This window comes from Aulonocara sp. 'chitande type north' Nkhata Bay, linkage group LG14, assembly GCF_057382095.1.
Source record: "Aulonocara sp. 'chitande type north' Nkhata Bay isolate Kocher_YH1m ecotype deep benthic linkage group LG14, A_spYH_male_GT1.1, whole genome shotgun sequence".
NCBI classification, from domain to species: Eukaryota; Metazoa; Chordata; class Actinopteri; order Cichliformes; family Cichlidae; genus Aulonocara; species Aulonocara sp. 'chitande type north' Nkhata Bay.
The window spans coordinates 27,245,771-27,268,962 of NC_141357.1; the positions used below are offsets into that span (position 1 = coordinate 27,245,771).

Here is a 23,192-nt window from a genome sequence, read left to right on the forward strand (position 1 = left end):
ACACAAAAGTCCAACTCTCACTGCACACTCCTGTCCTCAATCAAAATACAGGCTTCATCTCGACATCCAGGCCTCACTGACTGAACCTATCTGCTTTATTTCAGCTGGTCTGCGATCAGTTTGTACACACCTGCACGGCAGCGGACCTAGTGGCGTGTCTGAGGAGGCAAATCTGACTCAGGATCTGCAGCACAGTGTGTCGTGTGTAAGTATTTTTCCCCACTTCATAACAGAAAAGAGGAAAGCAGGCCCGCCATTTCCCCTCCTCAGTGGTCTCTTTTTCAGTCCTAGCTTGTAAAGCCGACCGACGGTGGCGGCGGCGACATCGGCGGGAGGAGGCGGAGGAGAAGGAGGAGCGGCGGAGGCAGGCAGGCGGGCAGGCGAGCGGAGAGACGCAGGGATCTGGTGTGCCACATCGGGATGAGAGCGAGGCTGAGATCCGGGTCGAGTGAGTCAGCGAGTGGACCTTGCAATCACGGCATCCTTAAAAACTGACTGATTCTGGACGGAGCCGAGCGGCACAACAATACATAAACTACCGAACATTTTTTTTTATTGTTGTTGTCATTTTTCGCTTGTCTTTATTATTCCGCCCTCCCTCGGTCTGCGCCTGCCATAGCCTTAGTTCTGATTTTCATTTCCACCAAGCTGGGTGAAGCGGGGGGGGTCCGGTGAGGTAGCGGTGTAGGAGGAGGTGGAGGGTTTATTAATTTTTTGCTGTTGTTATTGTTTTCGTACGAGCTCATATCTGAAGGCAAACCCAGACGAGCCTCATATTTTGACAGCCTTTTGTTGCACTGACTGGAAGCGAAGATGTCGGGGCAGAGCATTACGGACAGGATAACTGCAGCCCAGCACAGTGTAACGGGATCCGCCGTGTCGAAAACAGTATGCAAGGCTACCACGCACGAAATAATGGGCCCGAAAAAGAAACATCTGGATTGTGAGTATCTTTAAACACCACACGGGTTTTGGGGTAAAACCACCACTGAATTTTCTTCCCAGTGGAAACTAAGCTAAGCTATATCGATAGCTGAGCTATTAGGCCTCAAAGCCTTTAGCACAGGCTACGTAGGCTAAGATGCTAGCGCTTGCTCATGACAGGGAGATTAGTTATATTGTTTAAACACTGACCACAGGCCTTCTTGAAATAGTTTTGAACGTAATTACGGAATCTTAAGATTGACAGCCTTTATTTATGCTTACAGTTAATTTAGCCTTTTCGTTTTACATATAAGTTGCTGTAAACCTAGCTTTTTTTTCTTTTAGCTCCCACTACTTCCTATATTTACTCATAGCTTGAAATTATAGCCGTAATTCGCTTATGTGACTGCTGCTTCATACAGAAAATCCTTACAAAATATATCAGGAAGCTGTGGGCCCTTGCACAACATTTCCAGGAATGCTCTCATCTTTAGTGGAGTGAGTGAGTAATTTGATACCTGCTGATACACTGAGGTGACACTGAAGGAGCAATAAAGAAAAATCACAGTTTGTGCCTGGAGTACCTTAAAGGACACGGACAGTACATGACACATCTATGACAAGAATACATATGCACCCTGACGCAGGCACAGGGGCTTAAACCCTCCTCTGACTTATGAGTACATCAGAGGGGTCACTGCTTGTGTGTACTTAAAGATGCAGCGGTAATATTTTTCTGCATTTTGATCCACAGAAATTAAAGCAATGAACATGGTTTTATGAAGGCCCTGTGTCTTCATAAGAGTTCAGTGTGTGTGTGTGGAGGGAGGGGGGATTGTATATTTATCTACCATGTTCAAGGCTGCTAACCCAGCACAGTGGTTTTTGGACTCAAGAAGCTAAAACTGTGGTGAGTATTTTGGGTTGATGGTAAAGCTGCAGGTTCCACACCTGTTGTTCTGCTCAGACGACTCCCCTGAGGTGACATGAGTGAAAGTTGGCAGAGTCATACACTGTTGGACTGATCCCAACAGAAGCCATAAATCCAGCGTGACTGAGATGCGTCTCAGCACACACAGGACAACCTGTATGTGTGTGCGTACATAATGCCACAAGGCCCTCTTATTGTATGTTGACACTTAAGAAAGGTCGGTTGTCTGGGTTGGCAGGCTTACTTATGTTTTCTCAATTTTTAATCTCCATTTTGACACAAATTTTCTGCATTTTGAGTAAGTTTAGGAGGATTACTTTCACTAGAGAGTTGAAAGTACTGTGAATGACTGGAGACACACCAGAACGATACATGTGGTGCTTTTTAAAAAGTGCGTTACGAGTAAAAGAAGCTACAGTTAGCTTAATATCTGTAAATTTTAATCTGTATAATCCTCAGAATTCTTTCAGATTCACATATTTCACAAAGTTTTAAAACACATGACTAATGACAGTAAAGGGGTGTGTGTGTGTGTGTGTGTGTGTGTGTGTGTGTGTGTGTGTGTGTGTGTGTGTGTGTGTGTGTGTGTGTGTGTGTGTGTGTGTGTGTGTGTGTGTGTAGTCGAGTGTTTCAGGCTCCAGATGCATGCAGAGGGAACATTATAGGAATCTGATCATTTATGCGGCCTATTGTAGAGACTGAAAACACATTTGAGAAGCTGTAGTCTGTAAATGTTTTATTTTTTTAGGTTGTCCTTAAATCTGGATATAGCAGACACCTTTTTTTAATGGAGGTTTTCAAGTGTAAGAAGAAAGTCGAAGTTCTCAAATGTCAAATATCATTCAGTTTAATGCAGATGTAATAGAAGTTTTTCTACAGTCCGCATCATTGTTAATGAAATCGGCACTTCTTTTATCAAAGGAAAAAGTAAACAGGACAACCAAATGTTCAGTTTTGTCAGTTTTCAATACTCTGATGCACTCGGCAGTATGTGCGTATGTGGAATGGAAGAAGAGCTCAAAGTGCACAGTAGTAAAAATCAAGTGTATGAATGTAGCTTGTAGTGTAGCTGAACTTTGAATCTATTAAAACTATACAGGTGCTTCATAAATAAAAGTCCAAAGTCTGATAGCCACCTCTTATGTGACACTGTCTGACTGGTAATCATAATCAGCTTTAAGTAGACATCATTAACATAGACTCATGGACTCATTAACAGTTTGATCCACAAAATGCCAGAAATTTAAAAAAAAAAAGAAAAAAGGTGTCTCATAGTTTAAACCTCAACCTTTACTTTAAAGTCACATTTAAGTAAAGATGGGGAATTCAATAGCAGAGTGTGCAGAGGATCTGCAGAGTAGTTGATAATTAATTTTGTTATTCAGTTAATCAATAAATTCTGTTAGTTATTGCTATTAGTACCTGAGTGACTGCTTAGTTTGAGTAGTGGAGGTGAGGAACGAGTGACGCTGAGTCAATGGGCCAAAATGTAACTTTATTTTATGAAACATGTCAGATCAGTATTAAAAAGTTCACAATGATCAGTCAAAACATGGTGGAAGAATTTACACACATTTACATTTTTGTCATTGTTGTTTTTTTAAGTTATCACAATAAGTAACTAATTCATCATTTATATCCTGTCTTATAGCTCCTGTGGAAAGCCTCCTTTCTCTTAGTTGCTCTGTCCTCACTCTGATGCATTTTAGGACTAAAGGCATGTTTAAGATGACACACTAAGACTGATTTCTGGGTCACAGGCACAAATCAGTGTTATAAAAATACTCTTTTATATCATTGTGCTCGCATAGTCTCTCTCTCTCAATTTTTTTTCCAAGATAAAATAAACTAGCAGCAAATAATTATTCTCTATTATAAATATTCTTATAAATAAAGCCCTGTTTTTAACACGTTCTAGCTGATCCTGCATTGATTGTCGTTACATGGATTTAAACTGCATAATGAGGACTAAATGCGGATTTATTTTTAATGCACAGTTCAGTGGCATCACTCATTGTCATGACAGTTACATGAATACATTTGTGTCTTGTGAATTGATTCACTTAGAAATCGTTCATGTCAGCCACTGTGGACATTTAGCAGGCTGATTATAACATGACAGTGCTGTCAGTGCATCCTCCTCCCCCATCTTCTTCCTCCTCCTCCTGCCTCGTCTCCTCTCTGTCGTCGTTTTCTTCTCTGGGCAGTTCAGCCACCCATGCTAACTTCTCTGCTGCTGCTTCTGTGGAAGGTTATCCTGTCCTACTTAGAGTCCCCCGCCTTTTGAAAAGTCAAATATAGGACAGAAATGGAGGCCCAATTACCTCTTCAGTCTGATCGCTTCTGTGAATGGCAGGGTCATTAGCACTGATGTACTCGGCTGCTTCGAGTAGTATCATTCAACCAGCATATGGGTGCGGGGAGAGCATATGATCAGAGGAAGTGGGACAGAACATGTATGGTTAACATCTTATGCCCTGCACTTTATACTGGTCTGATAGAAGGGTGGTTTGCTGCCAGTAATAAGCTAGATTAGTTTCAGGTTTCTGCTGCAGTGATCCCTGATTGTACTCAAACAACAGTATGATGATTTAGTCATTATCATGCAGATTTTATGTGGAAAACCGCTTTTCTTAAATACCCTTATTTGGCCAATTTACCTCACTGCTCCAGAGGATTTTGGATAGAATAATAGCAGGACTTCAGGACTACAAGAACCTTTTGTTACTACCTGATCTGTAAGTTACTGGTGTGATTGTTTAATTAACTGCATAGACTTTATGTGAAGCAGAAAAAAGCTTGGCAGATGTTAGAGGAAACAGCACCAGAGCTGCCATTAATAATACAGAGATCAACAACGCAGTATAATTTTTTAGGTGCACGTATTGGACTTGGAGATTTGTGATCAAATATTCACCTATTTTATGTCCAACAATATGAAATTAAACTGTAAAATGACTAAACGAGATGGGAAATACTCAGATTTTAGAGCTGTTGGTCACATTTGTTTGGCAAATGATAATTCTGTTATCCACATATGTTGGACAGTTTCTTAACAGTTTATCATTTACAGTGTCCTAGCTGATTGTATTTTATAGTATTATCAATGGTGTTTTCTGTTAAGCTGATGGTGTTGTGTTAGATTAGAAAACATCAGTAACATAGTTGGTCTTTACAGCATTTTTAGATAATTTTGAACAGTCTTCCTTCACCATTTTCAGTTTTGTCTCGACTGATCGCCAGCACAAAACGTAGTAATGTGAATTAGCCTGTGTCGCAATTTTTGGGATTATTTGCCAGCGTTGGGGTTAACAGGTGAACAAGTTGAACTACTGTGAGCACAGTGACCTGCTTTGGAAAACATGGAAATTAGATGAACACCGGAGACCAGTTTTAAGTTTGCGCATCTGTTGTTAGTTTCTAATTTGTCACAGTAGACAGCGGCAGGTGTTGGTCTGTTTGCTGGTTCAACATAAGGCCTGTCTGACAAAAAAAATGATACACTGGGAATGGATTCCTGATGAACATTATTCAATGTTTGTTGGCATAATATGCATCTAAATCAGCGGACAAATGGGAGCTGTTGGGATCTCAGGCCACAGGTCAGAACAGTGGAGCTTCAGATAAGCCATAAAAAGCAGTAAAATGCCTCATTCAGACTGCAGTAGACAACACTGGATAGCCTCCAGTTATTAAAAACTGTAATTTAACTGTATGAAATCTCTTTGGTTTTAAGATTTGATTCATTGCACCAACGAGATGAACGTGAACATTCCCCAACTGGCTGACTCGCTGTTTGAGAGGACCACCAACACCAGCTGGGTGGTTGTGTTTAAATCCCTCATCACTACACACCACCTCATGGTCTACGGTAACGAGGTGAGACACTTGATCCCATTCCCATTACGATCCAAGCCAATGAACTGGTTCCACTTTAATGGCAGAATATTTGAGTGTCTGTTTCACCAATTAGTGATGTTGCCTTAACTGTTGTCACGCCTCCTGCAGCGTTTTGTCCAGTATTTGGCTTCAAGGAATACACTTTTCAACCTCAGTAACTTCTTGGACAAAAGTGGATTACAAGGTAACGTTTTTTGTTCTTATCGTGGAAGTTTCAACAAAATACGTAAATTGTGATAAATGCTTATTTGTCACCTCCTGTCTTGCGTTCCAGGCTATGACATGTCTACATTCATCAGGAGGTATAGTCGATACCTGAATGAGAAAGCAGTTTCATACAGACAGGTTGCCTTTGACTTCACAAAAGTTAAACGCGGGTGAGCACTGAAACCGATTTCCTATTCTACAATAAAAGCTGTAAACTTGCTTTCCCTTTAAATATGTTTAAAGAAAGAATGTTTACATCTGAAGCAAATAATAATGCTCATTGTGACTAAAGCTGGGTTGTTTTAATTCATCAAATAGTGAAATATAGTGATCAGTTACTCACGGCTCAGAGAGGTCTTTAAATACGTTGTCTAAATTGGCTCTTTTTTTGCATTTTTGACTGTTAAGCCGTCTCAGCAGAACTTGTATCAAATTAATAGTAATAACCCATTTTTTAAAAATTACATAGAGTCAAATAGCAAATGATAAATTAATCAGTTGATTCACAAAAGATTAATTGTTGAGCATTTTTATACTTCCACAGCAGAGTTAACAGACCTGTTGTAATTCGTCTGTAATTTGTTTTCCAAATAAAGTTTAGTATATACTTTTTGTTGTTGTAATGGAGGAACATGACACTCAGTTTGCTGGACAATAGAGCTTTGTGCTAAATGGTACTGCTTGTTCTGGCTTCTCCAGTATAAAGATTTCAATTTTTAATTTTTTAAAACAACTTTTTGAAGCTGTGTATGTTTAACCTCCTAGGACCTGGCGTCCACATATGTGGACATCACATTTTGGGTTATTTAGACCAAAAGCACGGTGGCAAGGTGGTTAGCACTGTTGCCGCACAGCAAGAAGGTCCTGAGTTCAATTCCAACATCAAGTCTTTCTGTGAGGAGTTTGCATGTTCTCCCCGTGTTCGCGTGGGTTTCCTCCGGGTACTCCGGCTTCCTCCCACCGTCCAAAGACATGCAGCTTGTGGGGATAGGTTAATCGGATAATCCAAATTACCACTAGGTGTGAATGTGCGCGTGAATGTGAGTGCGAATGGTTGTCTGTCCCTGTGTGTTAGCCCTGCGACAGACTGGCGACCTGTCCAAGGTGTACCCCGCCTCTCGCCCTATGACAGCTGGGATAGGCTCCAGCGCCCCTGAAAAGGATAAGCGGAAGCGAATGGATGGATGGATAGACCAAAATACTCAATTTTGCACTACAAGGGCCTGATATCCTCTTACGAGGACATTTTACTGCTACTGTTCTATCAAAATTTTAAACGAATATCCTCATATGTGGCGCTTATTTTTCTTAAAAACAAAAATAAGGTAAAAAAAAAAAATTGGTAATTCTTTGTTTTTACATTCATATGCCCCAATATGCCCAAATATCAAAGAGAAATTAAAAATGCATGCCATGGAAGAGTTTGGGTCTTAGGAGGTTAACTGAAAATCTCTAGGCTTCAGATTGATCTCCCCTTCAGCTGTGACAAATTACAGCAACATTTTCCTGTTCTGTTTTGTTTTTGACATTTTAGAGCCTGCTGACAGATTTATCGGTAACTATTTGCAGCACTATCATCAGTGTAAACCCATAAGTCAGTCTGTTTTAATATCTGCACTGTTTGCTTCCCCATCTCTCCTCTCCTCGTTGCCCTCGCCTGCTCCAACTCTGCGTGTGTCCACACAGAGTGGACGGCGTAATGAGGACCATGAATACAGAGAAGCTGCTGAAGACTATCCCCATTATTCAGAACCAGATGGACGCCCTTCTCGATTTCAATGTGAGTTTAAGGTGAAGCCCCCCCCCCCCCGTGGTTCTGCAGCTCGTGTAGTAAGAAGCTGCTCATCTGGAGTGTGCAGAGTGCACCGAGACTGCTGTATTTCCCTAATTCAGAAGCAGACTTTTTGTTTTTTGTGTGGCAACAAATCGCTGTGCAGAAGCTTTAAAGATAAATGTCTCGGCTGATTGCTTTCCCTCAGGTCAATGCCAACGAGCTGACTAATGGAGTCATCAATGCAGCCTTCATGCTGCTCTTCAAAGACTCCATCCGGCTCTTTGCTGCTTATAATGAAGGCATTATCAACCTGCTTGGTAAGACCTTTGCGGACTCACCTTGTCTTTGTAAATCCTGTGCTGTTGTTGGCCATTACAAGTAAATACAATGTTTTTTTTTCTTTTTTTTATATATAACCAAACAGAGAAATACTTTGACATGAAGAAGACTCAGTGCAAAGAAGGTCTGGACATCTACAAGAAGTTCCTCACTCGAATGACCCGGATATCAGAATTCCTGAAAGTAGCAGAGGTAAATTAGACTACATTTATCTCCACAAATGCTCCTGCTGTCGTGAGTGCAGGGAAGCAAACACAACTCGCTCTTTCTTTCTAACAGCAGGTGGGAATCGATCGAGGAGACATTCCAGACCTTTCACAGGTAAGCGTCAGAAAACCTGAGGTTTCCACTCTTATTAGGAAGACTTTTCTTTTCTTTCTGTTACTGCCAGCTCTAACTGCTTTTTTTTTCTTTTTTTGATTCAGCATTGTCCTTGTTAGACTAGAATATAGTATACTCGGCTCACATTTTATTTACAATTAGGCACTTTGCATGATTTCCTTCTTGGGCGCATGTCTGCCAGAGGAGGCGGTCCTCTTTTCCAGTTCCCTATCCTCTTTCTTCCTCTTCTGAATCTCCTTCTTTTCTTCTTGCCCCCAGTACCTTCTTCTAATTCTTCTGACAGTAAATAAAGGTGTGGAGTCCTCACACTATAGTTGAAGCCTGCATAGTGGCAGATGTTTCATAATTTACAGTAAACTGTGCACACTGTTGTGCTCGTCTGGGGGACCAGTTTTACATAAATAATTTACCCCCGAAAAACTGCAGCTAAGAAGCCTTTCCTCTCACTGTCACCACCTTTATATTCTGTATTTTCCCCTTATCTTTCCACTTTAGTTCACAGTTTGTGTAAGTACTATCATTCCACTCTTCTTCTTCTATGTCCGTGACTTGCCTCAGTGTTGTCTTTTTGCATGCCTCTGCTCTGACTCTGTCTCCTACATCGTGGTGAAAAACAGTTGAAGGAAAAAACACTCGCCGTGGTAAAATTCTGTTCACTTTTGGTCATGTTATTGAGGTGTAAGCAAGCATAGCTCATCTCCTGTAAAATGGCTGCCCCGTTGTGCTTAGACACCGCCACTTCAACAACGGCCGGGTTGCTGAAAGTGTTGTGGTGCTGTACGTCATCCCACACAGATGTTACTCTCATCCAAAGTAGCTCTTTGGCTGGAATGTAGTTATCGATCAGTGGTGGGTAACTAATAGCCCAAAGCTACCAAAAACGTGCAGATCAAAGACATAAATTGGCTGTCTACACCTGAGTTTTCATGGTGTGGTGTTTTGTACTCTATCTTGGTTGCTCACCACTGTCTTTTATGGTCTTCATGTCTATGTAGACTACATTTTCTGTCTCAGGAAGTCACTGACTCTATGTTCTCTGTCACGACAGGCTCCTAGTAGCCTTCTCGAAGCTCTAGAGCAACACTTGGCCTCTTTAGAGGGCAAAAAGGTCAAAGATTCCACTGCAGCCAGCAGGTATATAAATCCTCTTATATTTGCCTTGGATCACAGCAACTACCTCAACATTTATATTAGATCAGTCATACTGACTTATCTGTGCTGCACTGCATCTGGTGTGAATTTGTTTCCCTGCAGGGCCAGCACTCTGTCCAATGCTGTGTCATCACTGGCCAGCACAGGGATGTCTTTCACTAAAGTCGATGAGCGAGAGAAGCAGGCGGCTCTCGAGGAGGAACAGGCTCGACTCAAAGCTCTCAAGGTTAATGCATTTTTGAAACGAAAAATGAAACATTATTTCACGTGGCATGCATTAAATCTCCCCAGCGTTGGCTTTTTTTTTTTTTTTGACTGGACTTCATTACTCATCAGGAACAAAGGCTTAAAGAGCTCTCCAAGAGGCCTTCATTTGCCACGACTGATACATCACCAATCTCCACCACTGGGGGCACTATCAGCACAGCACCAGCCATTGATCTCTTCTCTACACCCAGCTGCTCCAATGGGTACTGCTTAGATCTATATTTTGTACTTGAAAAGAAAGCGCTTCAGTAACTAATTTATAACATATAAAATTGTGAGTAATTAGGACATGTAGGGAACCTTTGCCAGCATTGTCGTTGCAGAAGAAGGTATCAAACAGTCACGATGAGATGCTCATGCTAGTAATGACATGAGAGGATGTACATGTGAGATAGCTGAAGCAGTTTATTAATCAGCTGAAAAGTATTTTGTTGGTTTTCTTGATTTTGGGTTTGAGACTGGTGATCATTCAAAAAATTACATGATCTCACCGTGTGCCCAGGGAAAGGATAACGGGTACGTTTCACCCTTCATAATGCTTCCTCTTCTACAGCTGCAGTCTGTAACCCAGAGGTGTAGTCAGTTTATTATCACATTGGCGCTAGAAGCAGCCATTAGAAAATGAGTACACTGTTGTCATAAAGGGACAGACATGGTCAACAATAATATTCAGGTAGGCGGTGGCATTTAAGTGACACTCCGTTAGTGCAAATAGGCACAAAGTGTGCCAAGAAAATGTCCCCACACCATTACATCTCCACCACCTGACTTAACCAAGGCAGGATGAATGCATGCTTTCATGTTTACACTTAATTCTGACCTCACCATCTGAATGTTACAACAGAAATCAAGACTTCCTGAACAACAAATGTTTTTCAGTCTTCTGAAACATGCAAATTTTAGCCTCAGTTTCCTGTTCTTAGCTTAAGAACAGCGTCAATTGCACTTGGTGTGGTCTTCTACTACCTGTAGCCCATCTGTGCACAGAGATGCTCTTCTGCATACTGTAGTTGTAGTGAGTGGTTATTCAGGTTACTGCTGCCTTCTTCCTCTGACCTCTAACATCAACGAGGCATTTTTGCCCCAGGAACTGCCGCTCATTGAAATATTGTAATGCTCGATTTGAACTTCAGCAGGTTGTTTTGACCTTGTCTACGTGCCTCAATGAATTGAATTGCTGCCATGAAATTGACTGATTATATACTTGTGTTAATGAGCAACTGAGCAGGTGTACCCAATAAAGTAGCAAGTGAGTGTATTTACACTGAAAAGCTTAAGGGAGAGACTTCTGGTTGGAAAACACATGCTTCTATATTAAAATAATATACTAATGGTGGTTGGTGGTATAAGATGATGTATTTCTGGATCAGGGAGCCACATGACAAAGTAAAAGTTTTATTAAAGTGATTTTGCTCAATGTGTACATTTAAATATGACAAGAGCTATGAAAGCATAATATTTGATTTAGAAACAAAAAAGATTAACCCTTCCCCACTAGAGCAGCCTTTTCGGCCATTAACTCCAAATGGTTATCTGTCAGAAGAGACCAGGATAAACACTATAATCAAGCAGTTTCCGGGGCTGTATTATGGATTTGTTTACCAGGCTTTTTTCTTCTGTCCACAGTGCAGTGAAGATGGAGAGCGACCTTTTTGACCTGCAGCCTACTTTCCAGCCCTCCATGCAATCAGGCACCACAGGGCTTCCAGCAGCGACAGCATGGGCAGGTGAACTGTCGCCTCTCCCATCACGTTCCAACCAACATCTGCTTCTGGACTTTATTTGTTCTGCATGCTTTCCTCTTGTTGTTGTCTGACTCTGAATCCCACATCTTCCTCTGCTCTTCACTTTCTTCTGTCTTTTGCTTTTCTGTCTCTCTCTCTCTTTCTTCTGCCCGCATAGATCCTTTCACGTCTACTGAAGCTGGAGATGATTCCATGCCAAACCTTAACCCTTTCCTCTCAAAACTCGTTGTCGATGCCACTCACTTACCTGTCGTGTCTTCAGACGGTGTTAGCTTTTCCTCTAGGACATCTGGTCATGAAGTGTTTGGTGGTAACAAATCATTTTGTTTCTCAGAAGTCTTGTCGTGCTTGTTCATTTCTGTGTAGCTTCTTATAAGCATGATTAGCCTGCATGTTTTCCCTCTGCTGGTTTAGTTTGAATGTTGATTACCTGTCTGCTTATACACATCTCAGTTCTCTCTTCCTGTCTTCCTGTTCTAAGCTCAAGCTCAAATTACGTTAGCTTCTTAGCCTCTTTGTGCCTCTCATGTACCAAACAGGGTCCTCCATGTCCTGCTATGGAGGTAGTTTGGGCTCTTTTAATGAAGTTTGGTGTTGCATTGTAGTGCAAAGATGCCTTAGAGCTTTAAGTGGAAATATGTTCTTCTTTTACCAACACTATTTTTGATTCTCCAGATCGTTACAATCCCTTTATTGACACAAACTCATCCGTTTCAACCAATTACAAACGCACAGTGCGGATAGAGCACTCCATCTCAGGTACTATGATGGCTCCCCATCACAGCCTATGTTTCCTGGCAAACATAGGATCCTATGCAAATCCCCCTCCCTCCCCCAAAGAGCCATTATTTTGTCATCCATGGTAGAAATATAGGCAGAAACTTGTGTTAAAGGAAAGGTCTGACATTTTGGGAAAATATTTTAACAAATGGTAATATTTGTTAAATTAGGGTTAGGTTTGGTTAGGTTGCTGGGTTGGATCAGTGACTGTGACAGCGTTGCTCTGGAGCTGTTCCTTAGTGATTTGGGGCCATTTTGACCTGGTAGCATCACACTGTTGCTGCAAATTTATTGAAGCACATCCATGATGCAGCTCTCTTGTTCCACCACATCTTAAGTATATTGTGTTGGGTTGGTCTGGTGACTATGGAGGTCATTTGAATACACTTAACTCATTAACCAACTTAACTATTCAAGAAACAAGTTTGAGATCATTTGAGCTATAACCCATTATGCTAGTGGAAGCGGCAATCAGAAGTCAGGTACACTGTGATTGTAAAGGGGTGGATGTAGTCAGCAGCAGGTGATGAAATGATGCTCAGTTGGTGTTAAGGGGCCTGAAGTGTGCCAGGAAAAATCCTCTACACAATTGCATCACTACTACCAGCCTGAACTGTTGATACAAGGCAGAATGGATCCATCCTTTCATGTTTATGCTCAATTCTGACCATACCAACTGAATATTGCAGCAAAAATCGAGACTCCAAATCCAGGCAACATTTTTCCAGTCTTGTTCAGTTTTTGTGAAGCTGTGCAAACTGTAGATTTGTGTTCTTAGCTGGCAGGAGTGGCACCTGATGTGCTCTGTAAACCCTAGAGATAGTGTGGGAAAATTGCAACAGATCAGCAGTTTGTGAAATGCTCAGACTAGCCTGTCGGCACTAACAACCATGTCACGTTCAAAGTCACTTGAGTTTATGTCAAAATGTAGACAGTTTGAACTCTTTTAGTCAGTGTGTCACTCAGAAATAATACTACTGTAAATCCCCTCAGGCTGCAGCGTGAGCCAACCAAAACTCTGGTACTTCTTTACAGTATCACAGTTTTGTTGATACTCTCTGCCTGGTTAAAGGACTAGGATTTAGTCAAAAGCCTTGTGTAATGTTATTTTGAGCTTTGAGACTTTTTCCTTAAATATTTAAAAGCCATTTCTTTTATGTGGGTTTTCAAAACATGCAGAAACTATTGGTCTTTTCAATCAGTGTAAAAAAAAAAAAAAATAATTCACTGGTTCATGCTTCTCATCAGCAGCAAAACAGTTTGACATTAAGCAAGCTATTTAGCAAAGTCTGACCAAGCTAGCTGCCATGTGACCTTTTGTGAATGCTCACAGCTGCATTACTTGCTTGACAGGAACAACTGCCAATCAAAATATAATGTTCCTCCAGCTGATCCGATCTACCACCAGCCATTTTCTTTAGGTGTCCACCTATTTTCAGTTTTCATGTTAAGCTAAGTGTAACATATGCTAGTCTGATCAATTAGTATTAATCTCCAAAATGTCAAACTATTCCTTTAATGCTTGCCTTTGGGTTGCTGCGGTACATATCCACCTCAAATTTTGCTTAAGAGTTTAATAACTTCTGTACATGTTAGCTCTCGTCTTTCTTTATGTAATATTGCTGTCACTTCCTCCATGTCTCTCGGCCTGGCCTTGAAATACTTTCTTTCTTCCTGTCTTTCTTTTCTTTGTGTTCTTCTTGCTTCCTGTGGCGTGTCAGACTCCTTCTGTGGTCCAGTGTCCATTGCCCAGCACCTCCCACATCAGGCTCCCTTCCCCACTGAGCCCTCTTCTGTAGCAGGTCTATTCAGAGGTAGAGTACTGAAGGCATCTCTCTGCCTCATTCATCAGTAGATCAATGCTTTTTTTTTCCATCCTGTAGAGGAAGCTGTGTTATTCTGCTCTGTGTTCAAATGTCTAGAATTTCTGTAGTTAGAAGTGCTGGTGCAGAAACCTTGGGTCCAGGCCGTGGTCAGTTTTTAGAGTATTTCTCATCTTGTAACTGTGTAACTACAGCACTCTTCTCTTTCATCTCTCTGAAGGATACTCAACACCACAGGCCCCTCCACAGCCATCAGCGGGGGGACTGCAAGTGGACTTTGAGTCAGTTTTTGGAGCCAAAGCCACAGGCAGCAGTAGCCTCAATTCTGATGGTAAGGATTTCACATTCAAGTGAACTGGCAATACCAGTACCATAGCTTTTTGTCTCTTAGTAAGGCAGACAGTGCTTAATTATAGTTTGCAGATGATGGATCAAAAACAGTCCTTCACTTAGCTGAAGAAAGTTTTTTTTTTTTTTTCCTCACGAAAAGGGGGAGGAAATATCTGAAAGATAGTGGACCACATTAATGTTTTGTTTTTTCTACCATTTATTTTAGCTGTAGTTGCTTGAAGAAAAACAGAGAAATCTTGCTATTTAGAACTGCACTAAGTCATGTTATTTGCTTTAGATAGCTGTGTCTGGTCCTGACGTCAGATGCAGCTGAAACACCTGCAGCTCTCAGCCCCATCTTGCAAGTCGCCAATGCAGGAACATACTGTTGTTTTTCTTCTGGGTTATTTTTACCCCACACTGTCTGTGTGTCTGCAAGCAGCCAAAAAACTGCATATAGTGAAGAAACTGACAGATGATAGACCTCAAATCAGAGTTAGGCTAAGAAAATTTTTCACTCGTAGTATTTTGGTGGGTATAATTGATTTTAAGAAGTGTTTTAAACACTGATAACTTACTGAATGTGCAGAATTTCAATGATGAAATAACAAATTCAATCTCTTCAAATCATCTGTTTGAACAGAGAATGAAAACAGTTTCCAGAAAACCCTGAAAGGATTAGAGAGTGATTATCAATGCACTCTAAACAAAAATGGCACCTTTGTTTTATAAGAAGGAATAAACCACATAACATACAGACCATTATATCCTTTTCATTTATATATTCAGTCCGAAACAGGCACACACCTCTAGCACTTATTGGTGTTTTTTTCTTTTTGAATCGCTCAAGAAGAAAAAACCCACTATTTCACACGTTGTTAGTGGTTACTTTAATTTCTTTAAAGCAGATGCTGCTAACATAATATGTTTTGCTTGGGGGAGAAAACTGCAGAACTCGTAATCGGCATTGTAAACTGTTTTGGTTCGCCCTTTTCTGCCCTCATAGCGCTGTTTTTGGCCCAAACAAGCAACTGTTTTCTTTTCTTTCTTTTTTAAAATCTCTAAATGTCACTTGAAGCTATCTGGCAACACCAAACTGCAGAGAAACATCATATTAATTAGCTACTAGCTGGTGCCATACCGCTGGCAGCTGACGCCAAGGTGTGCATGGAAAAGAGGATAAAGGGACCCTGATCACAGCTGCTGAATACTTGTTAGTTCTGGTATAACACAAGTGTTGCAGGAACTTTAATGATTTCAGATGTTGTCAGCTGTGGCCATATCTTTTTTTCCAGGAATAGGTAGAAGCCAAAAACTGAGCTAAAGGGCTGAAAACAAAAATCCAAATGAATAAAAGTGTCTTTTTTTTTTTTTTTTTTTAATAACACTGGAGGTACGTTAGTCGCATTTGTAGTAATTTTATGTTTACTAGATTAACGAAAAAGGTAATACTGTGTCAGCTGGCACAGAAGGATTAAAATTCATGAAAAATAGAATTTATAATAAGAAAATAAGCCCCAGTTCTAAGTGTTTGTTACGGACGGTCTTTGTCATTATTACATTGTGACGAATATCTTTTCTTTTCTGAGCCAGTCCTCTGTTCTGTCTTGTCAGATATTACTGGGGGTATCCTGAAACCGACTCTTGCCGGCTCTAACCAGCCGTCCAATCAGCAGCCAGAGAAGTTGGTGTCAGATGACCTTGACTCCTCCCTGGCCAACCTTGTGGGCAGTGAGTGTGATGCTTTGCTTTTAGCTGCTCTAATTAAAGCACGTGTTCATTAAAGGGGGGGGAAAACATTTGCAGGCTAACAGCTGCTCGTTGTATTTCCTTTTTCAGACCTCGGCATTGGAAATGGCACGATGAAGAAGTAAGTGATGCTTCGTCGCTCTGTGTGTGTGTGTGTGTGTGTGTATGCGCACGTGCGCTTCAGCGGCTCTGTGCTCTCGGGCCACTTAAGGGCTGGTGCTAACATTGGCTGTGTTAATCCGCAGTGACATCCACTGGAGCCAGCCAGGGGAGAAGAGGATGACCGGCGGCACCAACTGGCAGCCCAAGGCGGCGCCAACTACGACCTGGAACCCTGTCTCCATGGTGACACAAACAAACTTTTCACTGCAGATTTTTTGCTCTTATTCTGCTGTCAAATAGAGAGCTGACATGAAACCAGAACATCTGGGTTCTCTTACATAAACTCAAAATCTGTTACTAATTACATCCATAGCTATAAACAGAACCTTGGAACAGGTACTGGTGCTTTAAACAGTCTATAACTGTCTGTAGTCAGATACACACGTATATATATTTGGACAAAGGCACAGTTTTGGTAATTTGGTTCTGCACAACAGCTTAATGGGTTTGAAGTAAAGTGATGAGGCTGTGATTGAAGGGCAAGTCCTCAGCTTTTAATCACGGTTTTAACGAATTAAGTCCATTTTTAATAGGTTCAGAGTAATTGGACAAATTAACATAAAGATATGGGCATTATTTGAAATACTTTGATGCTAAATCAAGCAAAATGCTGAGTTTCCTCCCTTGAGATGCATCGTCAGGTCTTTACCACAGCCACATTAATACAATACTTGTGTTAAGCTCCTTGAATTAAAGCTGAAAGTCTGCACTTCAATCAAATGTTGATTGCTTTATTTCAAACCCATTGTTGAGGTGAATCAAAATTACAGCAGTGTAAAGCTATGTTGTTCAGGATTCTTTTAATGAACGTTTCGCACAATCAGTGGAGCTTAACAAGCCCTGGAGGGCTTTAGATGGCAGACATTAGTGCTGGAAAACAAAGAGTTGCTGCACGTTATTGTCGTGGGAGTAGAGGTTTTTATCTGCTCATAAAGTAACCATCGTTTAATTTTGTCAAAGCCTCAAAGGTTTCCATTTGTTGCGCTCCATATTTTGCAATATGAAAAGTAAAGAATCAGCGTGCACTGACAAGGAGGAGGTAATTAAAAAGGAGCTAGACCAGCTGTTGAGTCGCGACCTTTGTACCCCTGTCACCGTGGCTGTCACATTTAATGTTGTTGCCTTGCCTTGTCTTACCTGACCTGTTTGTGTCTCCTCAGCCTCCGTCGATCATGGCCTTCCCTGCCACCACACCCACAGGCATGATGGGATATGGCATGGTAAGTACGTGTAAAGCTTCTGTAAAACTCATTTCGTTTGAAGTGTGAAAGAAAAATAAGCTGGATATCCATTCAGGAAGTTGTCAAATCAGCTTGTTAGATAAATATTTCCTGTGCTCTTTATCACTTGGAGAATTAATTAAATGCACTTAAAGTGGGTCAAGTGACTCATTGTTTGCTGATGTAAATATTCTCAAGGCTGATAAGTAAAGTGAGAGGTGAGTTCTCAGTAGTTTTTATTTAATTCAGTCTATAAATATTAATATTCAGTTTTCATCAGCAGATAGATCGGAGAGATTCAGGATGATGTGATTGTGTTGTTTGTGCTCACTACTGACCCCTCTGAAATTGATGTTTAACTTGCTGCAGCCTCCACAAATGGGCTCTATGGGGATGATGAATCCGCCCACCATGATGTACTCCCAGCCGGTCATGAGGCCACCCAACCCCTTTAGCTCTGTGTCTAGTGCTCAGGTGGGTGCACGTTAGTTTGCTCCGGGTTGATGCACAGTAAAGTTTGCACAGTTATCAGGTTGAGTAAACTGGTGTATCCATTGTGCTGTGATGTGCACCATGATTAGTCACTGTAAGTTTTGTTGTCAGTGTGATATTGCTGAGGATGATGACAGTTTTAACAAATGAACCCTTCACTCTGTAGAGCTGAATGGGACAAAAACTGTGAATCATCTCCCTTGTTTTGACTCCCTGTTCCAAAAAAAAAGCCTTTTTTCTTTTTTTTTTTAATTAACCCTTCTCTCATACATCACAGCTTCTCCAGACTAATCTCATCCCTCCTTCAGTCTCTGTACTGACTCTGACTTCTCCTCTGGTCCTCCTACCTCCTGTATTTCTCCCTGAAATAGCCCTCTGCAGCCTCTAGTCCTTCCAGCCAGAGTCCTCTCCGAGCCCCTGGACAGGACCCGTTTGCACACCTCTCTCTCAAGGATTTCTTGTAGAGCATCTCTTTAGGTACATCATGCTCTTTGCTTGTGGATGCACCTGCATGCTTTGCATGTCCAGTTATCCATTTGTTTAATTTGTATTCAGTATAAATCCATCTGATTAGATGTATTGCTTTTTACTAATGTTAACGTGGTGTTGCTCAGATTGCTTGCCTTATTGACAGATTTAGCCATACTCATTCTAACCCCTAGTTCATCCACTATCACCACATGTTGCTCAAACCTGTTTTCTCTGAACTGTGTAGACACTGGTGAACTAACAGCATGTTTGCTAAGCTCTGACCTAACATATATATATACTAATGATAAATGTCTCATTTTGCTATCAGAAACCTACGTAAGCAGTAGCTGCTAATGAAGCTAATGTTATATCCATGTATTAGAGAAATTAAATTAATCATCATGATCCAAATAGAGTGTTTTATTTTATGTGAGAAACAAACATTGTGTTTGAAATGATGGCGTTAGCAGATAGCGTAATAGAAATTAACAACTATGTGGGATTTAGCCACTAATCTGAATTTCACAGTTGTCAGACTAATTTCCATCAAGTTTCTATTATTGTAGTGTAACCACACTAATTAATGGTGGACCTAATTCTGTTAACTACTGTAGCTTAAATTAGGAGAAGTTCAACGCTGCTAACAATTTCTGTACCTTTTTTTGTTTGTTTTTGTACTCTGGAAGTCTAAAAACAACAAGTCCTGCCCTTAAGAAACACTTCGGCATAAATTTGAATGCTCTTTGTATTCATGGTGCTGTCGTTGGCGAATGTGCTCATGAACAGGCTGGTTCATGGTTAACAGTGTTAAGACTCCTAGATATGAAGATTTTGGGTTAATTTAAGGTCCCAGTCACATAGGCCTAGAGACTAATCAGTAACAACCTGGATAAAGAAATATTCATCCCCCGACCATTTGGCAAGTGGTTGTTGTTAGTTGCAAGATGAAACTGGTTGCCAATCTCCTTTCGATTGCTTTGGTTACTTGCAGTTTGGATGAAAGATGCTGCTCTTGGATTCAACAGTAAGGCAAAAGTTGTGAATGGTCTGTTTCCAGTTTGTCACATTTCCCAGTTTGACTTCCACTGGGTGAGCAGTTGACAGCTCAGGATCTACCATCCAAACTACAGATGACCATGGCAATCTGTCAGTGATCGACGCAAGGAGGGGTTTTTTGGAGCAGCACCCTCTTTTCAACAGATTTCACCTAGCAAACTTCAGCAACCACTTGGGTTTTCCCAAGCAGCCAGTCATCAACTGGTCTTAAGGGCCTATGCGACTGGACCTAAGAGAGAATGCTCCTCTCTTACTTGTTATCACTGCCAGGATATATCAGTGTAAGGTTTTGACTGTTAACAGTTGCTGGACTGGATTATGTCTGCAGGCATTTTAGTGAGTTTCTAACATTGTGCATGACCTTTTCTTGCAGATGCAGTTCATGTAATTTGAAGGAAGTGACTCTTGGAAGATGAAAGCACCCAAGCAGCAAAACTTTGTCCTCGTTGCAGTCTTCAGAGAAACATTCACACAATGGTGCAGCGACTGTCAGAAACCATGCTAACAATGTCCAGATGACGTTTGGCGATAGCTCACACCCATTATTCTATAACTTGTCCGAGACGTCGAGTGATGCTGCTGTCTAACCCACCCACCCCTTAAGAGGACTCCTTATCCGTTTTACAGTGTAATCTGTAAAGATAGTTTTGGGTGCTGAGAAACTTAAATGTTGATGTATTTGGACATGCTGTGGTTGGATATAAAGGGTTGATGTTCAGAGGGGAGGGAGTGGAAGGGAAAGTAGAGCAGTCCTTCCCTTTCTTGATCCAGTCATCAGTCATCTATTCCCTACGGTTATTTAACTGTCACTAAGTAGTGATGCTAATGACGTTTACACCTGTTTAGTTTTTGTCTTTTTTACCGTGTTTACAGTAGACATTCCTTGTGTGTTGTTTGTATTTATTTATGATTATTGGTTTAAGATTGGGGGGAAAAAATAATAATAATGTAAAAACTACAGAACACGTGGGAGTGCTTCAGCATTAAACAAGGATCTCAGACTATCATTAAGAGATAGAGTTAAAAAAAAATAGCTATTATATAAATGACACCTATTAAGCGGAATGATAGAGCACTAAATATTCTTTTTGTGTTAAGAAAATTTTCTACTAGGTGAAGGACTTCACAGTCCCCGTTGTAATTAAAGAGCAGGGGTTAGAGTACAAGTCAGTTAACAGTATATAGTTGATTCTGTGCCTAGGGTTTTACTTTGCAATGGATCAGTTTTTCTGACTAGTTGGAAAAAAACAAACAAAAAAACAAAAAAATAACACACTTCATCCACGAATCTGAGGCGTCGCACTGGGTGGTGGGCTCCATTTGCTTTAAGCTTGGCATGCCATTGACTCACTGACTGTAATCAAGGCTGCCTTTACTCTGAATGTGAACGAGTTGTCTTCATGTTGCACACATCTTTCCACACTGCAGTTCCTCAGTGAGAGGGGGCGGGGGTGGGAGGGCGGATGGCGTGTCCAGTGGAGGGGAAAAGAGTCGCAGATTAGTTGTAAATTAATTGTATAAAAGATCCCGAGGGCAGGGTGGCAGAGGAGACGCACTGTTGATCGGTGCTCTGTGTATATAAAACCTGACTGTTCTTTGAACGCAAACGTTGAAAGATGTATGAAATATGAAAGCAATTCAATCAAATTTGACTCTACCTAAGTTTGATTCAGGATATTCTCTGCGTTTGTCTCCGCAGATGTTTTCTTTATGTAATTAGAACGTGTAGCAGACAATGACTGAAGTCTTTTCTTTTCTTTTTCAAATAAAGAGCAGCTTCCACAAACTCTTGTTTATGTTTTGCTAGTTAATAGTTGAAGCGGTTTACCTGATAGCACTGGATTATAGCACGTTTTCACACAACAGGCTGTCACTAAATTACGTGCTGAATCTTGTGTGGGCGCAGTGTGTTCCAAGAAGTTTTTCGGCTTTAGTGAGTGAAAATCAGGTATTTTAATTGGCTCTAATTAGCAAAAACACATGTTAGCGCTTTATGGTTGTATCACTGGCCTTTCATCCAATATGCTCACATCTGGCTCCAAAAAAATCAATCAATCTTTCATATACAGTCTATACTTAAATCATAGAAACAAATTTACTCTCCAGTTTGACTGTCTTTCAACCCTTAAGTCTAATTGGAAGATATTAAAAGAATTTGTAGCTTTTGACATTAAATTTTTATGTTGATCACACCTTGCAGGGTTGGGAGATTATTTTTCCAGGGGGCTGCATGCACTAGGACTGGTGTGGAGGACCACATGGATAAACTAAACTCAGTTCTGCTCAGTATAAATTTGAATCTCTGTGAACTCATTGGTGTGGCTTTGGGGAAAATGAATTGCCCACCCGTGCTGTAGTAGGATTGGGATGCTACATCACTATTTGTGGGATATCCTGATCTCAACTGGGAGGCCAATCTGAGTCTGCTGAATATGGTTTCTTGTAGGATTAAGGGTTAAACACTGCAGATTAACATCTGTCCTGTGAACCCTCATGTCCCTAGTAGTTATCATTAATTCCTAAAGTCTATTTTAGTAGGTTTATAAAAAGATGCACACTTCTAAAGGTTTTGTGAAGAAGAGAATTTAACATTGAGACTATAATGGGTTTTTTATTCCAGGTTGTAAACACGCTCATTAGAAGTCTGTGGACATCAACTTGCTTCTGAAGCCAGTCAACAAATGGCCATTCAGTAAATTGCTGCTTGGGATGAGGGAGAGGGCTTGATGAGTTAAACACAAGGCCATCAAACAGGAAAGCTGAGTAGTGATCCTACGTGAGGCTGATTTTTAGACCACATGTATACACCCTCAGCTGCTCTGATGGAAGGCACTTAAAACAGAGGGGAGAGTGTTTCCTTTATGGGTTTCTGTCTACTTTATCTTTAAGATCAGAGACTCACCTGAAGGATCTTATCCAGCAGATGACATCCTGCTTTAGTAGACAACATAGTCACATGGTTACTAACCAGTTGCCAAAGATTTTTAAGGTCTTTGGTTCAGGACAGTTGTTTTGTTTTTTGCTGTAGGGGTCACAAGACGGTTAAATGATAAAGGGAAAAATATTCCGTAGACTAAGGTTTAATTTGCTGACTAGAGAAGTCAGAGTCTAAAATGTATTAGACCTAAATAAAATCAGCACAATTCATGAGCTATTCAAATATAAAACCTATAACAGGATTTTTGTGCAGCTTATGTCACAGTTCACTTTCCAACCGTTTTTATTTGTGCTCTTCCTAAGCTGAAAACATGAAACCAGGAAGGACTCAGGTGTTGAAACTGTGGCTGTGCCCTGAAACCACATCAGGGTCACCGTGGGAATATTTATGGTCTGCTTACTCCAAATAATTTCACAGCATTCAGAGTGCAGGCGGAAGGGAAAACAGTGCCTTGCTGTAAGCTTGTATTTGAGGTTTGGGCTGTCCTAGAGCCTCGCCTGCCCGTGAGGATGCTCACACCCTTTTGTCAAACAGACCGATGATGTCAACGTGTGTAAACTGGAGACACCTGCTGGACACTACCTGGCATT

At 41.0% G+C, this 23,192-nt stretch overlaps 1 protein-coding gene across 10 annotated transcripts; it reads left to right on the plus strand.

Moving 5' to 3' along the window:
• The first annotated feature begins 229 nt into the window (after positions 1 to 229).
• On the plus strand, positions 230 to 21,111 carry picalmb (phosphatidylinositol binding clathrin assembly protein b). Of its 10 annotated transcripts, XM_086261826.1 has the most exons (24): positions 230 to 943; positions 5,592 to 5,734; positions 5,864 to 5,939; positions 6,030 to 6,132; positions 7,649 to 7,742; positions 7,942 to 8,053; positions 8,161 to 8,267; positions 8,355 to 8,396; positions 9,035 to 9,058; positions 9,466 to 9,551; positions 9,672 to 9,795; positions 9,906 to 10,039; positions 11,463 to 11,563; positions 11,739 to 11,891; positions 12,257 to 12,340; positions 14,083 to 14,175; positions 14,405 to 14,515; positions 16,129 to 16,245; positions 16,354 to 16,384; positions 16,509 to 16,608; positions 17,586 to 17,645; positions 18,015 to 18,119; positions 18,509 to 18,614; positions 20,038 to 21,111. In XM_086261826.1, exons 1-23 carry the CDS (start codon positions 814 to 816, stop codon positions 18,599 to 18,601), a joined length of 2,223 nt encoding a protein of 740 aa, XP_086117952.1. In that variant the 5' UTR covers positions 230 to 813; the 3' UTR covers positions 18,602 to 18,614; positions 20,038 to 21,111. The 10 variants fall into 10 exon arrangements, with proteins under 10 accessions (XP_086117952.1, XP_086117955.1, XP_086117957.1 ...); XM_086261829.1 differs by lacking the exon at positions 18,509 to 18,614; XM_086261831.1 differs by lacking the exon at positions 14,083 to 14,175.
• Positions 21,112 to 23,192: the final 2,081 nt, after the last annotated feature.

Bases quoted from the DNA above. Each gene is read 5' to 3' on its own strand.
- picalmb (XM_086261826.1), top strand. From the start codon at position 814: ATGTCGGGGCAGAGCATTACGGACAGGATAACTGCAGCCCAGCACAGT. The intron at 11,892-12,256 runs GTAACAAATCAT...TTGATTCTCCAG, and splicing joins TGGTCATGAAGTGTTTGGTG to ATCGTTACAATCCCTTTATT. The intron at 16,385-16,508 runs GTAAGTGATGCT...GTTAATCCGCAG, and splicing joins GGAAATGGCACGATGAAGAA to TGACATCCACTGGAGCCAGC.